We start from the raw sequence: 21302 nt of genomic DNA, 5'->3' as shown, positions 1-21302 counted from the left end.
CTGTACTCCTGGGGGCACATCAAATTCATTTACATTTTAACCAATCAAAGTGTGACCTTCTGAGATGAGTGCAAGCTTTGCAGGATGGTCAAAATGATCTTCTGCCTCTATGACAGCAGCTGATTAATGACATTTGTTAATGTCCCTGTCAGCAGTGATGCCCAAAGGGTCTTATGCAATAAAAGTAGGACACTGCTAAAAGAAAAGGTAAAGTGGCCAAAAAATAAAAAAGAAACAGATGGAACATGGCAGATAGATCATCAGGAATCAGTCAGTGCAGTTGCACACTCACATGTTCACACCTCCACTGAATCAGAATCAGAATCAGAATCAGAATCAGAACACATGCTACTACCAGATCTCATGCTGCTGTTTGTTTCTATGTTTATTTGCACTATTGTCTAATGTGGTAATTGCATTTCAACTTCTTTGTATGTCCTCCACATATTGTGAAGTTGACAATAAAGAATCCTTGAATCCTTGGATCCAAAATAAGGACTATACTGGACTTTCCCTCTCACCCTCCATCCACATCCACAATGTGCTGATCAGCCACAGGAGCTCGTTCAGTAAGAGACTCGTACTCCCATGGTGCACCACAGGACGACACAGGAAATCATTCCTGCCTGTCGCCATCAAACTAGGGGCACACATTTCCCTGGAAATGTATTAATGCATAGATATGTGTAAATATCTGATATTTTATATTTTACCGTATTTTATATTTTTTCTAGTTTGTTACTATCTGTCATTTTCATTTCCTTGGTCTGAAAAATTACAAATTGCAATGTCTGATTCTGATTCTGGTTAACCAGAGGAGAGAAGTAAAATTAACTTATCTTGCCATAGACAAAATGCTTGAGCAAGTTTTATAAGGTCACAGTTGCTGCTGTACCCTGTCATGATCCAGACAAAAAAAATGTCTTGTAGACATTGATAACAGAGAAATAGTTGATGAATAGTATCTATAGTAATAATAAAAGCCATCCAAAAATCTAAAAGGGATGAGTTGAGTGACTGTTGCAATGCCTGTCAAATGACATATATGCAGTTTGCATTTATAAAAGGGGCAGATTTACCCCTTTAAACTCATAGCAGTTGTTTAAACAATGGGTCGCACAGCTGAGGTCAGCTGAAATAACAAATGTCTTTGTGCTCAGCTGACTCATTTTGAAATGAGAAGCCTGTGAAAAGGCTTTAAATATGCACATGATGGCCACGTAAATGATACTGTGCTAATGCATGTTCAAGACATGGACATATATAGGAAAGTTATTATTATTTAATTGTATGTAGAGTTAGTGGTTCCAAGGAAAATATCATCATTATCACCAGCTGATGCTCAGTGTAGAAGACAATGAACTAAAAGAGCACTGTTTTGTAGTGATGTTAAAGATAATGAGCCTACACATAGTACTATATGATAGTTACTATAGGAACCACACAAAGTCACGTAGTTAGTTAATGATATACTTTGGAGGAAATGCTACACTTTGTAAAGATGCAAATCAAGGCATTTTGTATTAAAAACATATGACGTCTTTCTAATTAAATTTCCTTTGTGCTTTACCTTTGCTGAAATGTGTCATTTAGAGCCGTGTATTACCTCTAACGTACTGTACATGGACCATATTTTGCTGTAGTATCAAGTCTAAATCATATAAGTCTATTGGTGGCTATCTGGTACAGTTGTATAGTGATACAGTGACTCAGTATGCAATGGACTACCTCTGCATGGCCACTTCCCACATCAGATAAAACACTTAAACAATTACTGTCTTATCTGCTGTGGTGGGAGAAGAGCTTGTGGCCTCATTATGACCAGATTAGAGAGAAGAACAGAGCCAGTACCACTCATTCTTCTCTCCGGATCGTCAGTCCATCGGGCCCCCAGGTGACACTAACCACATTACAGTCTTCACAGAGACAGACGTGATGATAATCGAACATACCCGGTTGAGACTCACCAGACTTCCATTATACGCCTCATTCGCTCTATTTTATTTCCTTACTGGTCAAAGATACCTCAATAAAGATAATGTCAGTAATGTACAAATGTGACTTCATCCAAGAACACTGGAGCATTGTCCAGTGAATAACTATGTGGTATCAAAGAAAAATGAGTTTTATTTATTGTTGTTAATAAAAGTAGGGATTGTTGTAGTTTTGTTACATTTATGGGTGTTGCACACATTTGAATAATAGAACCTACTGGATTTCTTTAAGCAGGTACTAATATCAGTATATGAGAGATTTTTAAAAAAGTGCTAAGAATTTATTGTCTGATATTTGACCTTTGACATTAAACAAATTTGGGTAACAGTAACATTCACAAGTAAGTGTCACGTCCTGGTTCTGTTTTTTGATTTTGGAGTCCATGTGGCATGTTTCATGTTTGTTTCTCATGTGTTTTCATGTTTTATGTTCAAGGTTTCTGTCACGTCCTGGTTCTCTGTCTTTTGGTTTTGTTTTGGTTTGAGTCCTTGTGTCATGTTCCATGTGTGTCTTGTTTCCATGTATCATGTTCAAGGTTTTTGTCATGTCCTGTTTTATTTTGAAGGTGTCTCTTCCCCTGAGTGTCCCGTTTTCCTGTAGCTATCCTGATTGCTTTCTCCCTCCTAATGTGTGTCACCTGTGTGTTTTTACCTTGTCTTATGTTCCATGCCAGGATTTATATAGTTTGTTTTTTCATGCCAGGAATTTTTATTGAATTGTCTTGCCTTGCCATGCCATGATTCAAGCCACAGTTTTTGGTTGATCCCTTGCACAGTAAGTGTGTGCTTTTTTGAGTTTGATTTAATAAAGACCTTTAGTTTAGATTTCTGCCTCGCCTGCCTGCCCATTTTTGACTTCACATCGGGGTGCAGCTTTCCCTGCGTCAACGACGCCGCCGAACCTTTGTGACAGTAAGCAGTGCTATTAAGCCAAACAATACCCAAACAAGTAAAACTTTATGATGAGCATTAAATTAATTTAAAAATTCCTTATAACATAATATGGCATAACCACTTTTCTCTACTGCTGCTGTTTTTTTGAATGTGAAAGTTTTCATAAGCTGTTTTGAAGCTGAATCGGTAACAACTGCATAAAAAAATACAGTGGACTGTAAAAAAGGTTGTGTTTCTAAACAGCTCACATTGTTTTTTTATTGGTGTTGAAACGTTAGGTGGTATTCACAGAAAAGCAAAAAGGAGAAAAATCTAATTAAAAGCAGGAGCTTGTTGTAGGAGATGGCAGTGATTCTCACCAGGCTGCTCTCACATGCTTCTCTCTGTGTCTCTGTCGCTCTCTTTCATGTGCAGACAATGTAAAAAGACACTCAGAAATTCAACAATAGTGTTTGAAAGAGTGATGAAATCTTGATGCCGTCTTTGTACTGTCACACACACTATCGCTCCCTCTATTTCTCACTTTGTCATTTTTTTATTTTTCTGGCCCGTTCTCCCACTCTCTGTGTGCATGTCTCCCTCTCTTCCTCTGCAGGCCAGTGAAGGCTGACTCTTTGTGTTGCAGGCAACTACTGGTCTCCATTCTAGCATGCCCTTACATTTCTTCTGGTGTTTTTCTCCCACTCAGTACCACAGTAACATTAGAGTTGTCTTTGGCTGTCTGAATGTTCTCTGACAGCTGTTGACAAGCCCAGTGGCACTACTATTTATCTAATCAACAGTCAGTCAGCTGTAGCGTTTAGCATTGCTGTGAATTGGTGTTGTCCTCATGTAAACTATATCACAGGGTATTTAGGTGTTAGATACCGCAGGCCTGATGCTGTTATGGTGGACATCACTGGGAGGAGATGAAAATATGGAAAGTTAACTTCTAAAAGTGAAGATCTGACAAAACAGTGAAAGAGATTTTTGCTAAATGATAGATGACTTGTATTGTGGTGTATGGTTTTTAGCAGTGCAGCTCAGTGGATTACTATGTTGGTGAACTACTGCAACAACTATTGAACTGATTGCCATAAAATTTGCTATAGACATTCACGTCCCCTTCAGGATGAATTTCACATTGTTTATCCATCAAGTCAACAATTGAATTTGTCCAATACTTTGGTTTATAACCAAATACCCATAAACCTAGCCTCAGCAGTGTTTTGTGTGTTAGTTATCAAATGTTATCACACTAAACTAAGATGGTACAGAGCCAGGCTTGATGTGTTTTGCTCGCTTGGTAAACGTCATACTTGCTAGCATATTAACATTGTCACTGTCCAGACATTACCTTGTCGACACTGAGCATTTAGCTCAAGGCACCACTGTGCTGGAAAGCATCCCGAGAGAGTTCATATCATGGCCATAGACTCTAATTGATTTTTCCCTTTTTGAATCCTTGTTTGTCTTTTATTATATATATTTATTATTGATTTTGTTACATCTACTGTTGGAAACCAATTCTTTACTAACATTACATGTTGTTTAACAGTTTATTCAAGAAATACAAAAACAAGATACTTTTTTGACCAAATTCCCAAAGTCAGCAAATCGCCTCTTCACAGAATATGCAGAATTTGGTAGATATGAGTTAATTTTCTGTTTTCGTCTCCTCTGTTATTTCCCCTCCCTCTCTCTATGCAGACCATGCTGACTGCCATCTCGATGAGTGCCATCGCTACCAATGGAGTAGTGCCAGGTGGGTGAGCAGACGCTGGCACCACACAGTCATCACTGTTTGAGTCTGTCCGCTTCTAAATTTCTCTTTTCACTTATTGCTTTTGGCACATTACAACTAGCGCAGCTTGATATCCACAGAAACATTTAAAGCTTTTAGTCTGGGATTTTGTGCACTTTAACTTGTCTTCACACAATGTTTTTTACACAAAATAAAGCGTCAGCCAAATGTCTGACATGTAAAACTGTGTGTGTGTGTGTGTGTGTGTGTGTGTTTGTATTTCTATGCAGGCACATTTATGTAGACACTGTACAGTATAGCTAAATTTTATAATGTGACTTACCAGTTGGTGTGTGTACAGCAGGGGTCAGAGCAAATTACAGGCTTGTGGAGAAGTGTGGAAGTGTATGCCAATTATAACTGTCTCTGTTATAACTGGTACTGCTGCTGCAAAGTGCTGATTAAAGTCTATTTATTTATGTTCATTCAATTTACTCGCACACTGTAAAGAAATACAGCAAAATCACATGAACAGCATAATAAAGATTACAGCTATTGAAAGGCAGTGTCATGCAAATTGTTAGTCAATCTATAAAAATATGATCAGTTAGGATGTGACAATCAATTGATAACTAGTAATTTTCAGCTAAAACAGCAAACATTTAGTGGTTATGGCTTTGCAAAATTAGTTTCTTGCTTTTTTTCCTTTGTTATAAATTGAATACTTTTGAGATTTTTAGTGATAGTTTAAGTTAATAATTCAACAGTTCTCTGACATTGTTTTGGGCTCAGGTAGAAGACTAGACAAATGAATGAGTGAAACAAATATCAATTAAGAGACATTACTGATTATTTTTAATTGTTCCTGCTAACTTTGCTGTGTTTGTGTGTAGCTGGTGGCTCCTACTACATGATCTCCCGTTCCCTGGGCCCTGAGTTTGGGGGAGCAGTGGGAATCTGTTTCTATCTGGGGACCACCTTTGCTGGAGCCATGTACATCCTGGGGGCCATTGAGCTCCTCCTGGTGAGAAACTCTACTACTCTCTTATTCTTTTGCTGCCATCATCAGGAAATCTGCCTCATCAATTTTTAATGGCAAAGTTTTTTGTTTTCTGTTCTTTGTTGAAAATAGTTCAAGCACATCAGGTGTGGTGTTAGCCCAGTATGTTGGACGTATTAGCAAATATTTGATAATCATGGGTCTCTTGTAAATTACTCAAACCGGATAACAAATTTTCAAATTAGGCATAAAGATATAAGTTGGTTCATTTCTCTGCAGGTGCATGGCCTATTTCTCACCACAGCTTTATTCTGAGATTGACTCAGGGTTAGCAATTGGTGAAAAAATTGACAGCATTTCCAGAGCAGCTGCCATGTTTTCTCAGACTGGAAATTAGATGCAATGACAGCACAGTGAGTGGGTTCACGCTGATGTAAGTAAAGGAGAGAACTGTTAAAACTGTCTCTTTTGTTCAGCCTACTTGAAATTTCAAGCTAATTCATTCAGGGCATTGACAGGAAAAAATGATGGGATAGCTTTGCCAGGTTTGTAGAGGATGACCACTCAAATCACAGCTTTTTCCTCTCTGCAGTGAATTCTGCAACATCATACTTTGACAAATATGTACTTTGTCATAGTGATAACACTGTCACAAAAGCTACCCTCAAGAGGAAGACTATGTCTTTATACAGTGAGTTTATTGCCACTATTGAATATTACCTCTTGACTAAATTATGTTGGTAATACATAAAAGGTTTGCTTCCACGTTGCTGTGGTTTGAGGAAAACTGGTGCCAATGTTGGAAGTGGTTCAGTGATATGAGGCAAAGAGCCAAACAAAACCAGGAGCACAGAAGCAATCAAACCCAGTTCCCTGATGTCTACTGAGAATATGACTCATCTTTCTTTCTTTTATTTAACCAGGTAAGAGTATCATTGATATTAAAATGTCTTTTTCAAGGGAGCGCTGCTCTATTCTTATAATCAGAATTACCATTTCTTTTCTTTTCAGTATTCAGTTGTACATTGTCTGCATTTTCTATTTGATAATGGGGATGTTTGCCAGTCAGTGCTGTCATATCAGTCCCACTGATATCACTTTCAGTCGACAAAGAGGCTGCTGTAGTAGCTTTTTGGAGCAGTTAGATGGAAAAAAAAGTTTACTATTTTTGGACACCAAGTTAGATGAGAAGATTGAGTGAGAGTAGTTTCAATCTTTTCATTCATATCTGTATGTTCAGTATAAATTTGCCTGTTAGCATAGCTTAGCACAAATATCACTTTATTATTAATATTTTGTTAACTTTGTACAGAGTTACGCTTGCTGTTTATCTCCCCATTGCTAGCCAGCATATTCATATTAGGTGCACAGACAAGGGAATGGTATCAATCATCCCATCAACAAAAAAGCAAATGATAAATGTTGTCCTTTAAGTCATAGAAAATATCTTTAAGTTGGTTGTTTCTGTAAGGTGACAACATCCTCTACAACTGTATCAATCTTATCCACAATTGTAGCTTTTAGAAGCTTTTTTTTTTGTTGCTCATTGACAGAAAGTTGCCATCCTCCCTTCTTAACCTTCTTAACCCTGTCTGCAAATCTCCGATTGGCTCGTCTTTTTCCTCAACAGCCATAAATGAGCACAACACCAAACTTATTAGAGGTTTAGTCCTGAGAGGGATTTAAAACAGTTTCTTCAGATTTGATAGGATGGTTCAAATGAGGGTGGCACAGAGCTCTAGAGAGATACTTGGAGAGAAGGGGGGATGAATAAATTATACCTCAGGCACTCTCTTCATAAACGCTTTTGTCAAATGACACTCAAACACACACCTCTGCTAACTGCTGCGAGGCATGAGATAATGGTCATGTGCAGGTTAGTAGTCACCCCGAATCACATTTGATTGGATAAATCTACATATCAGTATACACCGACTTCAAGAAAAGTCATCAGAAATATTGTGTCTGATATCACTGTAATCCTTGACAGCCATATGCTGAGCTGCTGGATTGCTGCAGACACTGATGCTTCAGCCCAGTGAAACTAATAGTGAAGTGACAAACGACAAAAATCCTGTGCTCTCCTCAAAAATGAATTGGTGCACAGCACTGCTGTGTGCCTCATGCCTCTGTGAAAACAGAATTCTTCTCCTTCACTTCACTTTATTTGCCTCCTCACTGTGCTTTGAAGCTATTTTTTCTCAAGCTGTTTGTTCTTCAACATGAATTCTGATCAGTTGATGAAATCCTGGAATCTTTCATCTCGATCTTCATTCCCCTCCTCCTCCTCCGTCTCCTCCTCCTCCTCCTCCCCTTCTTCTGCCTTTTATTCCACACTTCTGCCACTGCAGTCCCCCTTGCTGCATGGACTATTGGGCAATTATGCAAATACTGCATTAGCAAGCCATCAAGACACTGGCAGAGTAACAAGACCATTCTTTGAAACAGTTCTCATCACTTTGGTCCACTGTTATCAACATACCAGTATTTTTTTTTTTTAATTGTTACTCTGTTATTCTCCTTCTGGATGGCTCTAATGGATAAACAGCGTTTGATCAATCCTGGAGGTTAATTCTGTCTTCTGGGTCAAAGCTGGCTTAGTTTCCATTGTAAAATAACAATCCCTGCAGAATTGTAAGGAAACGGATGTGGAGAAGGCTGATTTGAATATGTTTCATCCTTCCACCCAAGCCAAGAACACAAACTGATGCTGCTATTTTAGGAAGCATGAACAGTTCACAGTGAAGCAGGAGATTTGTTTGCCTAGTGATATGCTGTTCTTAGCAACAGATCAGTTTCTCCAGCCAGATGACCATAATGAACCGTGACCCCCATGCTTCTTCTTCTCGGTTGTATGGTGATTTAACTGTTTTGGGTTGGAAACAAATGATTATTTGAAAACAAGATATTGCCAATGCTTATGTAACAACCTCTCCATGAATAATCTAAAGCTGATGACAGATACTGACAGACTAATTAGGGGTTTACCACTTTATATATGATGGGACTATTCTTAGATTGACCCATAGTAAAAGTGTTATAATGACAGTTAATTTCGAGTATTAATACCATGCTTGAGCTCTTTAATTAAACTGGATTAAAATAGCAGGACAGAATTATGTGAGCTGCTTCAAGTTCCGGTAGAGGACTGGTAATATGAGCATCACATGTTTTCACTCTTCACAGAGTTGTCCTCCTCACTCACCACATACATGCTTTTCTCACCTCTCTTTCATTATATTTTGGCTTTTTTTTTTTTACGTAAGGTGAAATATATTAAATTCAGAAGTAAACGAAGAGTGAGAGGAGCATGCTTGTGACCTGAAATCTGCCAGTTTAAATCCCCAGACAGGCTGGGAAAAACTGAGGAGGGAAAGTAGATGAGTAATACTCCCTAAACAACTACCGCCAAGATGCCCTTGAGCGACAATGAGATTGTATGGAATTTTTATGAGATAAATGCAGCTGTGCATTCCCTGGGTATATACAGAGAAAAACAAATGATAACATAATGACTCTGCTTCAGATCTACATAGTGCCCAAAGCGGCCATCTTTCCCCTGGAGGGCCTGGAGGGTGCTGAGGCAGAGGCCGCCCTGCTGAACAACATGCGCGTGTACGGGACCATCCTGTTAACCTCCATGGCTACGGTGGTGTTTGTTGGCGTGAAGTATGTCAACAAGCTGGCCCTGGTGTTTCTGGCCTGCGTCATTCTCTCCATCCTGGCTGTCTATGCTGGGGTTATCAAGACCGCCGTCGACCCTCCCGTATTCCCGTAAGCAGTGACAAACAAGCCACAAAGCATATCCTTAACTGTGACAGCACAACACACGCCAGGTTTGCAGCAACAGATCACTACTGATGGGATGCTAGAAAGCCATCAGCGTTGATTTGAAAGTTTGGATAATGAATAAAATTGCAGCATTTGTTTCGTGCTAACTGATGTGCTTTGACATTTCTCTGTTAATACTACAATACTGACCAGTTAAGCTCTGATATTATAGTTCCTTACAGGTTCAAAGACATATAGAAATATATGTTAAAACTGAGCTGAATTAGGTTACCAGTGATTTTCTTATTTGAGTGGTTTGATTTAGCGTTTACTTTAGGGTTGCTATAGTGCACAAACACACACAAACACACCTACACTGCAACAATTCTCTAATGGTCATTTTGTGCTTTTCTTCTCTCCAGTGTGTGTGTCTTGGGCAACCGCACTTTGGTGTGGAAGACATTTGATGTGTGTGCCAAGACCATTGAGACAGCTAATGGGACAGTCACCACCCAGCTGTGGCGCATGTTTTGTGACTCATCTTTTCTCAATGCTACCTGCGACAAGTACTTCACAGCCAACAATGTGACTGAGATCCAGGGAATCCCAGGGGTCACTAGTGGAATCCTGGCAGGTTGGTTCTTCCGGTTGGGATCTGTATAATTTTCATACACACATGCACGTTCACTGCACAAATATACACCGACCAGGCACAACATTAAACACTGACAGGTGAAGTGAATAACATTGCTATCCTATACTATACCACTATACTACTGTACTATATATATACCCTGTCACATTTCCAAAATACCTCAAGGTTGTCTCAAGGAATACAACAATGGCTTGCAAATACGCTGAATCAACTGCAGTGTTCAAGAGGGTGGTGTGTGTCGAAGAACATCCACATGATTGCCAGAACACATCTCACAGAACATTCTTTTGTAAAGATATGATTAATTTTATTCTTTGTCAGGGGTTTTAATGTTAGCCTGATTGGTGTATCCATGTCATATTATCTCTTGTCTTAATATGTTGCTAAATCATTAATTAACTGATGGTGTTGAGTTTCTCTAAGCAACAAAGTTTCACTAAGACCAAGCAAAAGAAAGAAACAGATCCTGACATTAACAGCACTTATAGTTTTCAGTCCTGAGCCTAACGATTCCTTAGGCAACAGAAGGCTCAGAGCTGGCTTCACCTTGTTTTTCTCCAATAGTTACTACAGAGCTAACAGTGAGCCTTTTGTTGAGGATCCACATTTAAAATTCGCAGTTGTTAGCAAAATGGCCAAAAAAGAATTTACCCCCTCTGTGAAGTTTTCACATTTTATTGTTTTATGACATTGCCTCAAAGCCGATTTAATGTGGATTTTTTTATATCAGTTAACAAAGAAGTCCTTCAATGTCACCGTTAATCAGAGACTTAAGCGGCTCCAGTAATACTGTAATTTGTCCCATTAAAGGGGTGACTACTTATGAAAATGTGCATGTTGGATTTTATTACAGTAATTAATCTGTATCACTGTGTAGAGATCTGATTGTGCTTTGCTCCTAAATTTTGTTTTTCTGTTGATTAGTGCTAAAAAAGCCACATTAAATCTAGTAAACTCATAAAACCAAAGTTAGCCTAGACCTTTTAGAGTTGTAAGCCCTGGAATAACGTAGCACCAAGGCTAATTCCAGTATCAAGATCCCTTCAAAATAAGTTCTGGAGTGGATTCCTTATTTTGTTTATTATAATACAAACATAACTGCACAAATATAAGAGCATGACAGTTAATATATTGAAATGACCGATAATTGGTTAGCTTTAGCCAGTTAGACTCAAACTTAGTTAAGTTGCAATCTAAAAAGACGTGATCTGGTTGACAATCTGGAATGAAACCGTTTTTATGTCCTTTTTTAAGTTGGTTTTGAAAGATTCACCTGCATCTTCATTACATCCCTCTCGCCCATCCAGAGAACTTGTTTGGGAACTACTATGAGAAGGGGGATCTGATTGCCAAAAGCAAACTGGAGTCAGTGGAAGAGCAGGACGACCCTCTGACCAACGCAAACCGCTACGTGTTGGCTGACATCACCAGCTTCTTCACTTTACTGGTCGGCATCTACTTCCCCTCCGTGACAGGTGAAAATCTGCACTTTTCTCTCAACTGATCTTCTTTTCCTTTTCTTTTTGGTGTGGGATTACCATGATTTTTATTCATTTAATGACTTAGCAAATTGGTGGTGACAGTTTGTGTTGTTAGGACACCTCTGAATCTCTCTGTCTATCCATGTAAAGGAACAGATAAATATTCTACTGCTACTAACATGCCCTGTGTTGTACGTATGTAAATCTCCTTGACTTTGATAATGTTTGCCTCTTGACGGTTTGCTCAGGCATCATGGCTGGCTCCAACCGCTCCGGAGACCTGCGTGATGCCCAGAAGTCAATCCCCATTGGAACCATTGCAGCCATCACCACCACCTCCACTGTCTGTATCCTCTCAATACTGCCCCCTGCAGGATAACAGGGGTCATTGCATCATTTAAATATTTAAAATACCGTACATTTTTAATGTTTAAATGTCAGCAAACAATTATATTTTTTATAACCTACTGATCAGCCCAGAGAGGACACTGTAAGTACTCCCCAGAATTATGTATGTTACACAAATTATTGCCTTCTTATACTAAGCATCTAAAAGTACTCCAGCATTACATGAAAGTATATAAAAGTATTCCAGACATTTACTCAGATTACATGTGATGCCAGTGTTGACAGGGCTTGCAGAGATAAGAGATGCTACAACAAAAACACACTGATTGGCCTGTAGGGAGTATGATAATTAAAGGACAGCACTTTAAGCTGTGAAAAACCATAGCTGCTACAATACCATCTGATTTTGATAAGATTAGCTCAAAGTATACCTGTATCTGTCTTATGCAAGAATTTAATTTGTTTAAATTCTCTTGACATCACTGCAAATGAGGGCATGATTCAGTGTGGTGCCACAGGTTCAGTGAGAGCTTTTTCTTTTTTCCACACAGAGACAAAGCTTTTTTTCTGCTGTCACAATATTGAACAGCTATGAAAGCTGCTAGCAATGTAATTTAATCCAGCACATAGTAATGTAAAACAAAAGATTATTGAGCATAAAGAGGTTTGTTTTGGTTGGGGAAACAGCTGACACAGGTGGAGCCACAGTTTTCTTCCCCCTCACATTGTTGTGTTGGATGATGATATTACTTGCAAAACCTTTAAATTGAGGATTTTTACATCCTTAATTATCTACTGAAACGTTATTTGGCTGATACACATGTACTGTGAGGCAGATGTAATTACTCTGAAACTCTGAGGCAGCCACCTTGAATGTCTTCAGTGTATCTTGGCGTAATCAGCTTGGGGTCCAAACAAATGTGATTAGGATGTCTAATTGCATCACTGGGCTCCATATGCAATCACAAGTTAATAAAGCAGAAGTATATTAGTTACAGTGTCATTGATCTTTGAGATTCATTGAGATTCTTTCCTAAACAAAATCAATTGATGTTTTTTTTCTCAGCAAATGTAGTTGATTGGTTTATCACATCATTAAGTGCATCCTCAAATGGAAAGGTTTATGAAGTCCTGTCAATCACTAAACAGGTCTAATCTAAGAAACGTTAATGCTGGTGAAACACATTTCAAATATTGATCATGTTAAAAACTTGATACCTATCTATGAAATACCTTTACTTTCCTGATCCATAACTCCCTAGACATGTCGAGTGTGGTTCTGTTTGGTGCCTGCATCGAGGGTGTGGTCCTCAGGGACAAGTAAGTCCATTCCTGGTTTGGGCACATTTTTATTTGGTCTTTGATCCCAGTGCTCTAGTGTGATATCTGGTTGCATTGAATGTTGTACATTTCACCTTTAACTTAACAATTAATGCAGGTTAAAATGCAGGAAATATTCTTCCCCCTGTTGCTATGTCTCATGAATTGAGCTATGAAGCTGTGTCACAGCGTGTCACTGGTCGTACTTGCCAACAACAATCTTATAACAGTAATAATAATAATTACTAATTATTCCTTTCATAATATGCAATAAATAATACAATAAAAAAAAACTGGATGTGTTTTCCCATAACCTTAAGGTTCGGAGAGGGAGTCCATGGAAACTTGGTGATTGGCACGTTGGCCTGGCCATCACCTTGGGTGATTGTGATTGGCTCCTTCTTTTCCACCTGTGGTGCGGGGCTGCAGAGTCTGACTGGAGCTCCTCGTCTCCTACAGGCCATCGCCAAAGATGGCATCGTGCCTGCCCTTCGGGTCAATCTCTAATTATTTACTCTCATAATGTTCCCTTCCTTTTTATTCATCTTGTATACTGGGTGAAAAAAGCAGACATACTCTTAAAAACAGCGGTGCTAATATGTTTTTGTGTTCCCACAGATCTTTGGCCATGGAAAGGCCAACGGAGAACCCACATGGTCCCTCCTCCTGACAGCTTGTATCTGTGAGAGTGGCATCCTCATTGCTTCCCTCGATGCAGTGGCTCCCATCCTCTCCATGTGAGAACTGACACAGACTCTCTAATTTACTGCCACTTTTCGAGAGCAAACTGTGGGAGATTTCAGAGGAGCCAGTCCCCTGCTATTCCTTAAATGATGCAAATGCCAAATTTTATGGGCTCAGGATTTAGCTCATCACACAAATAAGCAGCTTGCATTTCTGTTTTGTTAACAGATTTTAAGACGACTCACTCACTTGGACTGAAATCACTGAACTATGTCACAGTTTAAACTGAGTTTCTGTGTGTCCTGCAGGTTTTTCCTGATGTGCTACATGTTTGTGAACTTGGCCTGTGCTCTCCAGACTCTGCTGAGAACTCCGAACTGGAGACCCCGTTTCAAGTTCTACCACTGGTCAGTTCAGAAGCTACTGAGAGAAACAGCAGCTGCATGTTTGTATTTCAAATTGGGCCTCAGTCTTACTGTCTATCTGGCTTTCTTTCTGTTTCTCTCCATCCATCTCTATAGGACTCTGTCTTTCCTAGGGATGAGCTTGTGTCTTACTCTCATGTTCCTCTGTTCCTGGTACTACGCCATCGTTGCCATGGTGATTGCTGGCTCTATCTACAAGTATATTGAATTCGCAGGGTGAGTGTGCGTGTGTGTGTGTGCGCATCTACTGTATTTTAAGAGTATTAAGTCCACCCCATCAAACATTTTAGTTTGAACAGGCATTTTTGAGTTGTCCAAACCCACCTGCCTCAGCAGATCCACACAGATATTATACTAAATACTAGCTCACTGTATAAATATTATAGGAAACCAACTAAGAAAGCATGAAATGAAGCTTCTGTTTTCTTCAAGTAGAGCTATTTCATTGTTCTAGTTTAAATAGCTTTACTGATTTTACTGTTTCTGTAGCCTCAGTATGTTGTGCAGCTGCAATATGAATGATAAAATGAGCTAATTTTAGGCTTATCCATCCATGTTTATAACGGAGTACATCACAGTGTTTAAGTGCAGTGATACCCTGTGGTGAGTGACATGTTAACTTGGCATTTACCTGTGAAGCCTTAATCACACTGCCTCTATGTCACACTGTCATCTAAAAGTAGATTTGTTTCAGTGTGCTGACTGTATCACTGTCACTTTTTAAATTTAGGATGAAGCTGCAAAACCTTGGTTCACATTTTGACAAATATTGACTTGTCTGTGTCACAGTGCCGAGAAAGAGTGGGGAGACGGGATACGAGGTCTGTCTCTGAGCGCTGCGCGTTACGCTCTCATGCGGCTGGAGGAAGGTCCCCCGCACACCAAGAACTGGAGGTATGACACACAAACACAAAGGCACTGTGTTGTTTCTAATTAACATAGAAATTAACAACATGTCTGTACGTGTTCAGCCATTCTCTGTTAATGTGATTCTCCTCATCACAGCTGTTACATAACAAGTGTTGAATTAATATTAACACATCAACCTTTCATGCTGTGTTTCTGCATCCCTCTCCCTGCCCTGCATTTGTTTCCCCCTACTTTTCTCTTCCCTGTGTTTTCAATCCCACCCCCCTTCAGGCCTCAGTTGCTGGTGCTGGTTAGTACAGATGCAGAGCAAAATGTGGAGCAGCCTCGTCTGCTCTCTCTGACCAACCAGCTGAAGGCAGGCAAAGGTCTGACCATTGTTGGAACAGCTCTAGAGGGCACCTTTCTGGAGAGCTACGAGCAGAGCCAGCGTGCAGAGCAGGTAGGGAGAAAGCTCATACAAATTCTGTTCTTTTGTGTGTTTTATTAAATTGGATCACAGAGAAGAAGCCATGCATTGCTACCTGGCACAGAGTTACACGTGAACATATCCTACCAGGGACAAAAGATGATTAAAATCAAATCTGGGACCCGATTTTAATATATAATAATATATACAGTCATTGCTTCCACCTTTGGCTTAGTGTATATATAAATATGTGTGTGTTTATATGGGTATTTATGTCTATGTACATGCATATACTTAGAAACATTCATGTCTCTTTTTATTATATTCCTGTTTTTCTTGTTGTTTTCAATGAGACTTAACTGCAGTCACTAAATTAAATTACTTCACCAGCCAACTGACTGGAAATCTGTTTGAACTCATGCCATACAAACATTTTCTAACAGGTTTCACATTATATACGCCATGTGCACTCACCACATGATTACAGACATGGTGTCAAATTAGACTTATTGGAGTGTAAATGCAGTAAAATAACTTGCTCCAAAATACTCAAAATATGTAAATGTCGTCTTTCAAGACATATGCAAATCAACATCAAATGCGCAAAAGGCCTTGGCACCAAAATGCAATGACAGTCATATAGATGTTGGATATATAGATGGATGTGTAGATGTAGGATCTTATATTTGTAAGTTTCACAAACAAAACAACTCGTTCTCTGCACCTTGGTAACAGTTGTTCTCTGTCTTGTCTTTCTAGGCATTGCGTAAACTGATGGAGACAGAGAAGGTGAAGGGCTTCTGTCAAGTGACCGTGTCTTCGAATCTGCGTGATGCCACCTCCCACCTCCTCCAGGCCAGTGGCCTAGGAGGCCTCAAACATAACGCTGTGCTGGTATCTTGGCCGCGTAACTGGAAGCAAGGAGATGAACGCCAGACCTGGAGGAATTTCATTGGTGGGTCACTTTGACAAGCAAATAAACCAATTATTCCATTCCAAAAAAGTTGAATTCCAAAAGGTTTGAGTGTGCCTGAGGCAGATTTTAAGGTGTTATATTGGAATGGTGCACGTCCCTTAAATCCAGAACTGCAGGTTTCAAGCTCTGTTTATGTTTGACATCTGTGCTGCTGAAGCATCAAGACAAAACCTGTGTCAGTTTCAGTTCAGAGCTGCCTCATGTGCTGTTTACCTCTCTGTTGAAGAGGAAGGTGGAATTCACTCTAACAATAAGAATAGATGATAAAAAAGGTGGAATATTTGATGAACAGCAGAAATATTCATATCAAAAACATGGCTAATCCATGTGAAAGATTCCCATTGTGGTCATTAGCTGCATCAAGAAAGACTGACACTTCTTCCTCTCTCTGTATGTGTCTGTTCTGCAGAGCTGGTCAGAGAAACCACCGCAGCTCACCTGGCTCTGCTCGTCCCGAAGAACATCTCGGCCTTCCCGTCCAATGGAGAGCGCTTCACTGAGGGTCACATTGATGTGTGGTGGATCGTCCATGATGGAGGCATGCTGATGCTGCTGCCCTTCCTCCTCCGTCAGCACAAGGTACTGTGCAACAAATGTTATCACGAAAACTACAGAACAGGTAGACATTACAAGAAAAACAACAAGAAGGAACAGTTCAGACTCTTACATTCAGAATCTAAATTCCAGCAGACAAGATAAACACTTATATAAATAAACACATGATATCATATCCTATCATCCTCTCATAATATTTTCTGTTATTATTTGTTCAGTTTTGCAGTTTTAATACTTTGAAGTAGAGCTCAGGGTTTCTGTAGTACAATTTTGTTGTACAGTTTCTTATATTTGAAGACAAGCAGATTTACCAATGTAAATCATTCATTTGAAATAAAACTAAACAATGACAAAAACCTACATGAACTGGTCACATAACAGTGGAACACTACTGTAAGGATATGTCAGCAGTTTTGTTTGTGCCATTCAGGTTTGGAGGAAGTGCAAGATGCGCATCTTCACCGTTGCCCAGATGGACGACAACAGCATCCAGATGAAAAAGGACTTGACCACATTCCTCTATCACCTCCGTATTGATGCCATGGTGGAAGTTGTTGAAATGGTGAGTTTTCTCAAGACTGAATGTACCTGAGAATTTTCAGAGAATTACGCAGAGACAGAAACACGAGGGGTTTTGTCATGAAGATACCTTTGAATCAATAAGAAAAGCAAAAAAATCAACAGGAACGATAAAAGAAAAGCTAACTGTCCATTTGTTTCATCTTAGCATGACAGTGACATTTCAGCTTACACTTACGAAAAGACCCTGGTAATGGAGCAACGGTCGCAGATGCTTAAACAGATCAACCTGACCAAGAATGAGCGTGAGAGAGAGGTAGGAACGCTTGTTTGTGTCAAAGTTTTTGCTGTTTTGAAAAGATGCACACATAAAGGTGATATGAGTTGACGGGCCGATTTGGCATGGCATGATTTGACTTGGCTTGACTTAACATGACACATAAGCCCCTCAGGACAAAAGCATAGCTGCGGTTAAATCAGAACAGTATGACAGCATATTTACCCTTTCTATCAGTGTGGACTACAGCCACAGCAGCAACTGCATGATGGTGTTTTGACTGATGTAAAAAATAAAATAAATGTCTTGGAAAAACATCCCTGATCTGCCTTGCTTCTCATTGAGCATAGAAAGTCTCTGTAAATGAAAACATTCCTCTACTCCTTTCATATTACTTTCCTTGGCTTCATCTGTACCTTTACAGATCCAGAGCATCACTGATTCGTCACGTGGGTCTATCCGCCGTAAGAACCCGGCTGCTGTGACCACCCAGCTGAGTGTGACTGAGGACCCACCAGCAGCCACCAAGGAGGAGAAGCCCGAGGAAGAGGTAGAACACAGTTGCCTCAGTTTGAAATACTCACATGTATGTGATAGAATACTGAACAAATAAGAAGGGGGAAAAAAGTGCCAGATTGAGCAGGGAGACAAATAAAAATTGAATAACACAAGTAAAGTTGTAAATACTACTCTTTTACTTTTTAATTTAAAGAGAAAATAGACATTACTCTCTTGTATTAAATGACAAAAGTCAATCCCTTTTTCTTGTCTGTCCATTAAATAAAAGGCTGCAGTCAGAGACCAGTTAGCTTAGCTTAGCTGAGCATAAAGACTAGAAACAGAGCAAAAGAGCTTTCTTAGCTCTGTCTCAAGGTTATGAGCTAAAGCTCAGTAATTAACATCTTATATCCTGTCTGTCTAATCTGTTAAAAAACAAAAGTTTAAAAACAATGTGTTGCAGTTTTACAGGGGTTTTCTGTAGGACTTATTTCCTGAAGTTAGCCTGGATATGCTAACTGCTTCTTCCATTTCCTGCTGCTGGCTGTGGCTTCATATTCGTCTATGGGCTTGAGAGTGATGTCAATCCTCTTATCTAAATCTCAGCAAGAAAGTGTAGCATACAGCACAGGCTAATATAATCTGATTACAGTGTAGCTGAGATTAAATGATTTTAGATTGATTGCATTTTGCGCTTTATGTAATTTAGATACATTTTTTTCCAGTTACAGCCCATCTTACTGCACAAGAAATCACATGATATGCAGACTTAACAGCATAAAGCTCCTTAATCACACGTCTCTTTCCTCCCCCTCTCTCAAACACTGTGACTCTCTGTGACTTTACCTGCATTCCTACATTTCCACCTCAACCGTGACTCTTTCAACCTTTCATGTAACGTACATGTAAATCCACATCCGTCCTCTTTTCCTCTCGTCTCATAGTCAAAGTCGGCCTCTTCCCCTGTGTCCCCTCCTGCCCAGGTCCAGCTCATCCATGACAACACCACCCCAGCCAGCCCTGCAACCCCAGCCACCCCGCTGACCCCTGCAGAGGGCGCTCAGAGCCCCGGAGAGCAGGTCCAGATGACATGGACTGAGAAGTGTGACGGGGAGCCAGCAAAGCCACCTGGCGCAGCCACACCAGAGGGCATCAAAGACATCTTCAACATGAAGCCGTGAGTCCTTTGAAATGCTCATTGACCCTTTACCTGTAGTAAACTGAACTACCTTCTTGTTCTCTGCTGTCTTTTTTTTCTGTACAATATAGCACCAAAAGAGGTCTATCAGAATGCTGTCAGAATCAGAATTTGTTTTAACTTGGAATTAGGTTCACTAAAGAACATTCATAGCTTAGTACTGATAATCATGTTTCTCTTCTTGTCATGCTGCAGTGAGTGGGAGAACTTGTAAGTACTGAAGTCTCACCTCATTCAGTCCATTCACATCTCATACTGACCAAATTGGCCACATGAGCAGATGAAGACAGAATATTTGTGTGTGAATGAGCATCTGTCACCTCGACCAGTTTAGCATCACAAAATGCTCTGCAACATGTTTTGAAATGTAGCGTACCTTAACCAGTGTGGAGCAGTTTGACCTCATTTCCTGCTGCTTTGTCTTCACTCAGGAACCAGTTCAATGTGCGACGTATGCACACAGCACTCCGGCTGAATGAAGTCATCCTCAAAAAGTCTTCAGAGGCCAAGCTAGTCCTCCTCAACATGCCCGGGCCACCCAGGAACCGGACAGGTGACGAGAACTGTATCCTTCAACTGCACAGAAGTAGGTTCACCAACGGGAGTTTGCACAGTTGGAGACAGTGTTGCATTTTATTTCAAGAAACTAATAGAAAGCAAGTATTAGGTCTCAGGAATTATCTTTAAAATATCACGGTGCCACACAGGCAGTGCTAGATATCCAATTTTAGGGCCCAAATAGATTAATATGAATATGGCTGGAGGCTTAAAATACAGGTGAATTAATCTGCATTTGTGGATTTTTTTTTTTATTTGGAAACAAATAATGAGTGAAGCTCAAACTTGCTGGTCACTATCATGTCACTAATATGTAGGGTGTAGGTAGATGTAGGAAGATGATGGGTGTTTGTCACCCATGGAATAAATTTGGATTTGGTGTTAAAAGCAAGAAAGCATAAGCTAATCAACTTGACTATATTAATAGCATTGTGATTTGTCATCAGAAAATATGAGTAAGATGGGGAGGAGGCAAAGAACTAATTAGGATTTATAAGGATATATTTTCCAATAGAAGAGCTACCGTAGCTCAGGTTCCTGAAAAAGTTAATCCTGTTTCTGACAAACAGGTGTCAGAACACTCAGTGCAATGCAGTTTGTTGTATATGGGGCTGTGCAGCCACAGACCGGTGAGAATCAGAACTGGACCACACAGCAGTGGAAGAAGGTGGCCTCATCTGATCAATCACATTTTCTTTTTCATCATGTGGATGGCCTCACTTGGCTTGGCCTCCAAATTCTGCAGATCTCAATCCAATCGAGCATCTGTGGGATGTGCTGGAAAGAAAAGTCTGATCCATGGAGGCCCCAGTTGCAACTTAGAGGACTTAAAGGATCTGCTACTGACAGCTTGGTGCCAAATGCCACAGCATACCTTCAGAGGTCTAGTGGGGTGCGTGCCTTGATGGATCAGAGCTGTTTTGACCGTGAAAGAGGGACCTATTTAATATTAGGCTGGTGGTAATGATGTTATGACTGACTGGTCTATAAGCAATCACAGTGAAAGGTATCACTTAAGCGATACTTAAGTTCCCCTCAGCTCTATGGATCACTTTAGTGTGTTTTGGTGTTTGGTGCAGTGTCTCCAGCAGCAGGCAGCTGATTTCAGCAAACTCACAGTACAGTACCTATTTAGTGTCAAACAGCTGAC

The 21302-nt window shown here is 39.9% G+C and overlaps 1 protein-coding gene across 5 annotated transcripts in view; it reads left to right on the top strand.

Annotated features, from left to right (window-relative positions):
• Nucleotides 1-21302, top strand: part of slc12a5a (solute carrier family 12 member 5a) — a 140521-nt gene that overhangs the window by 115102 nt on the left and 4117 nt on the right. For 2 of the 5 annotated variants that reach the window (XM_046383117.1, XM_046383122.1), the window contains exons 5-25: nucleotides 4578-4632; nucleotides 5505-5635; nucleotides 9138-9385; nucleotides 9805-10016; nucleotides 11345-11512; nucleotides 11767-11865; nucleotides 13129-13186; nucleotides 13507-13681; nucleotides 13805-13923; nucleotides 14179-14277; nucleotides 14392-14511; nucleotides 15085-15189; nucleotides 15436-15604; nucleotides 16331-16526; nucleotides 16957-17126; nucleotides 17533-17664; nucleotides 17830-17937; nucleotides 18323-18448; nucleotides 19341-19573; nucleotides 19790-19804; nucleotides 20026-20159. In XM_046383117.1, the coding sequence (XP_046239073.1) occupies nucleotides 4578-4632; nucleotides 5505-5635; nucleotides 9138-9385; nucleotides 9805-10016; nucleotides 11345-11512; nucleotides 11767-11865; nucleotides 13129-13186; nucleotides 13507-13681; nucleotides 13805-13923; nucleotides 14179-14277; nucleotides 14392-14511; nucleotides 15085-15189; nucleotides 15436-15604; nucleotides 16331-16526; nucleotides 16957-17126; nucleotides 17533-17664; nucleotides 17830-17937; nucleotides 18323-18448; nucleotides 19341-19573; nucleotides 19790-19804; nucleotides 20026-20159 (2872 nt within the window). The remainder of the gene's footprint in view (nucleotides 1-4577; nucleotides 4633-5504; nucleotides 5636-9137; nucleotides 9386-9804; nucleotides 10017-11344; nucleotides 11513-11766; nucleotides 11866-13128; nucleotides 13187-13506; nucleotides 13682-13804; nucleotides 13924-14178; nucleotides 14278-14391; nucleotides 14512-15084; nucleotides 15190-15435; nucleotides 15605-16330; nucleotides 16527-16956; nucleotides 17127-17532; nucleotides 17665-17829; nucleotides 17938-18322; nucleotides 18449-19340; nucleotides 19574-19789; nucleotides 19805-20025; nucleotides 20160-21302) is intronic. The other 3 variants (XM_046383119.1, XM_046383118.1, XM_046383121.1) reach the window with 3 other exon arrangements.

Source organism: Scatophagus argus, chromosome 3 (assembly GCF_020382885.2).
Source record: "Scatophagus argus isolate fScaArg1 chromosome 3, fScaArg1.pri, whole genome shotgun sequence".
Lineage (NCBI taxonomy): Eukaryota > Metazoa > Chordata > Actinopteri > Scatophagidae > Scatophagus > Scatophagus argus.
This window is presented reverse-complemented; position numbering and strand designations above follow the sequence as displayed.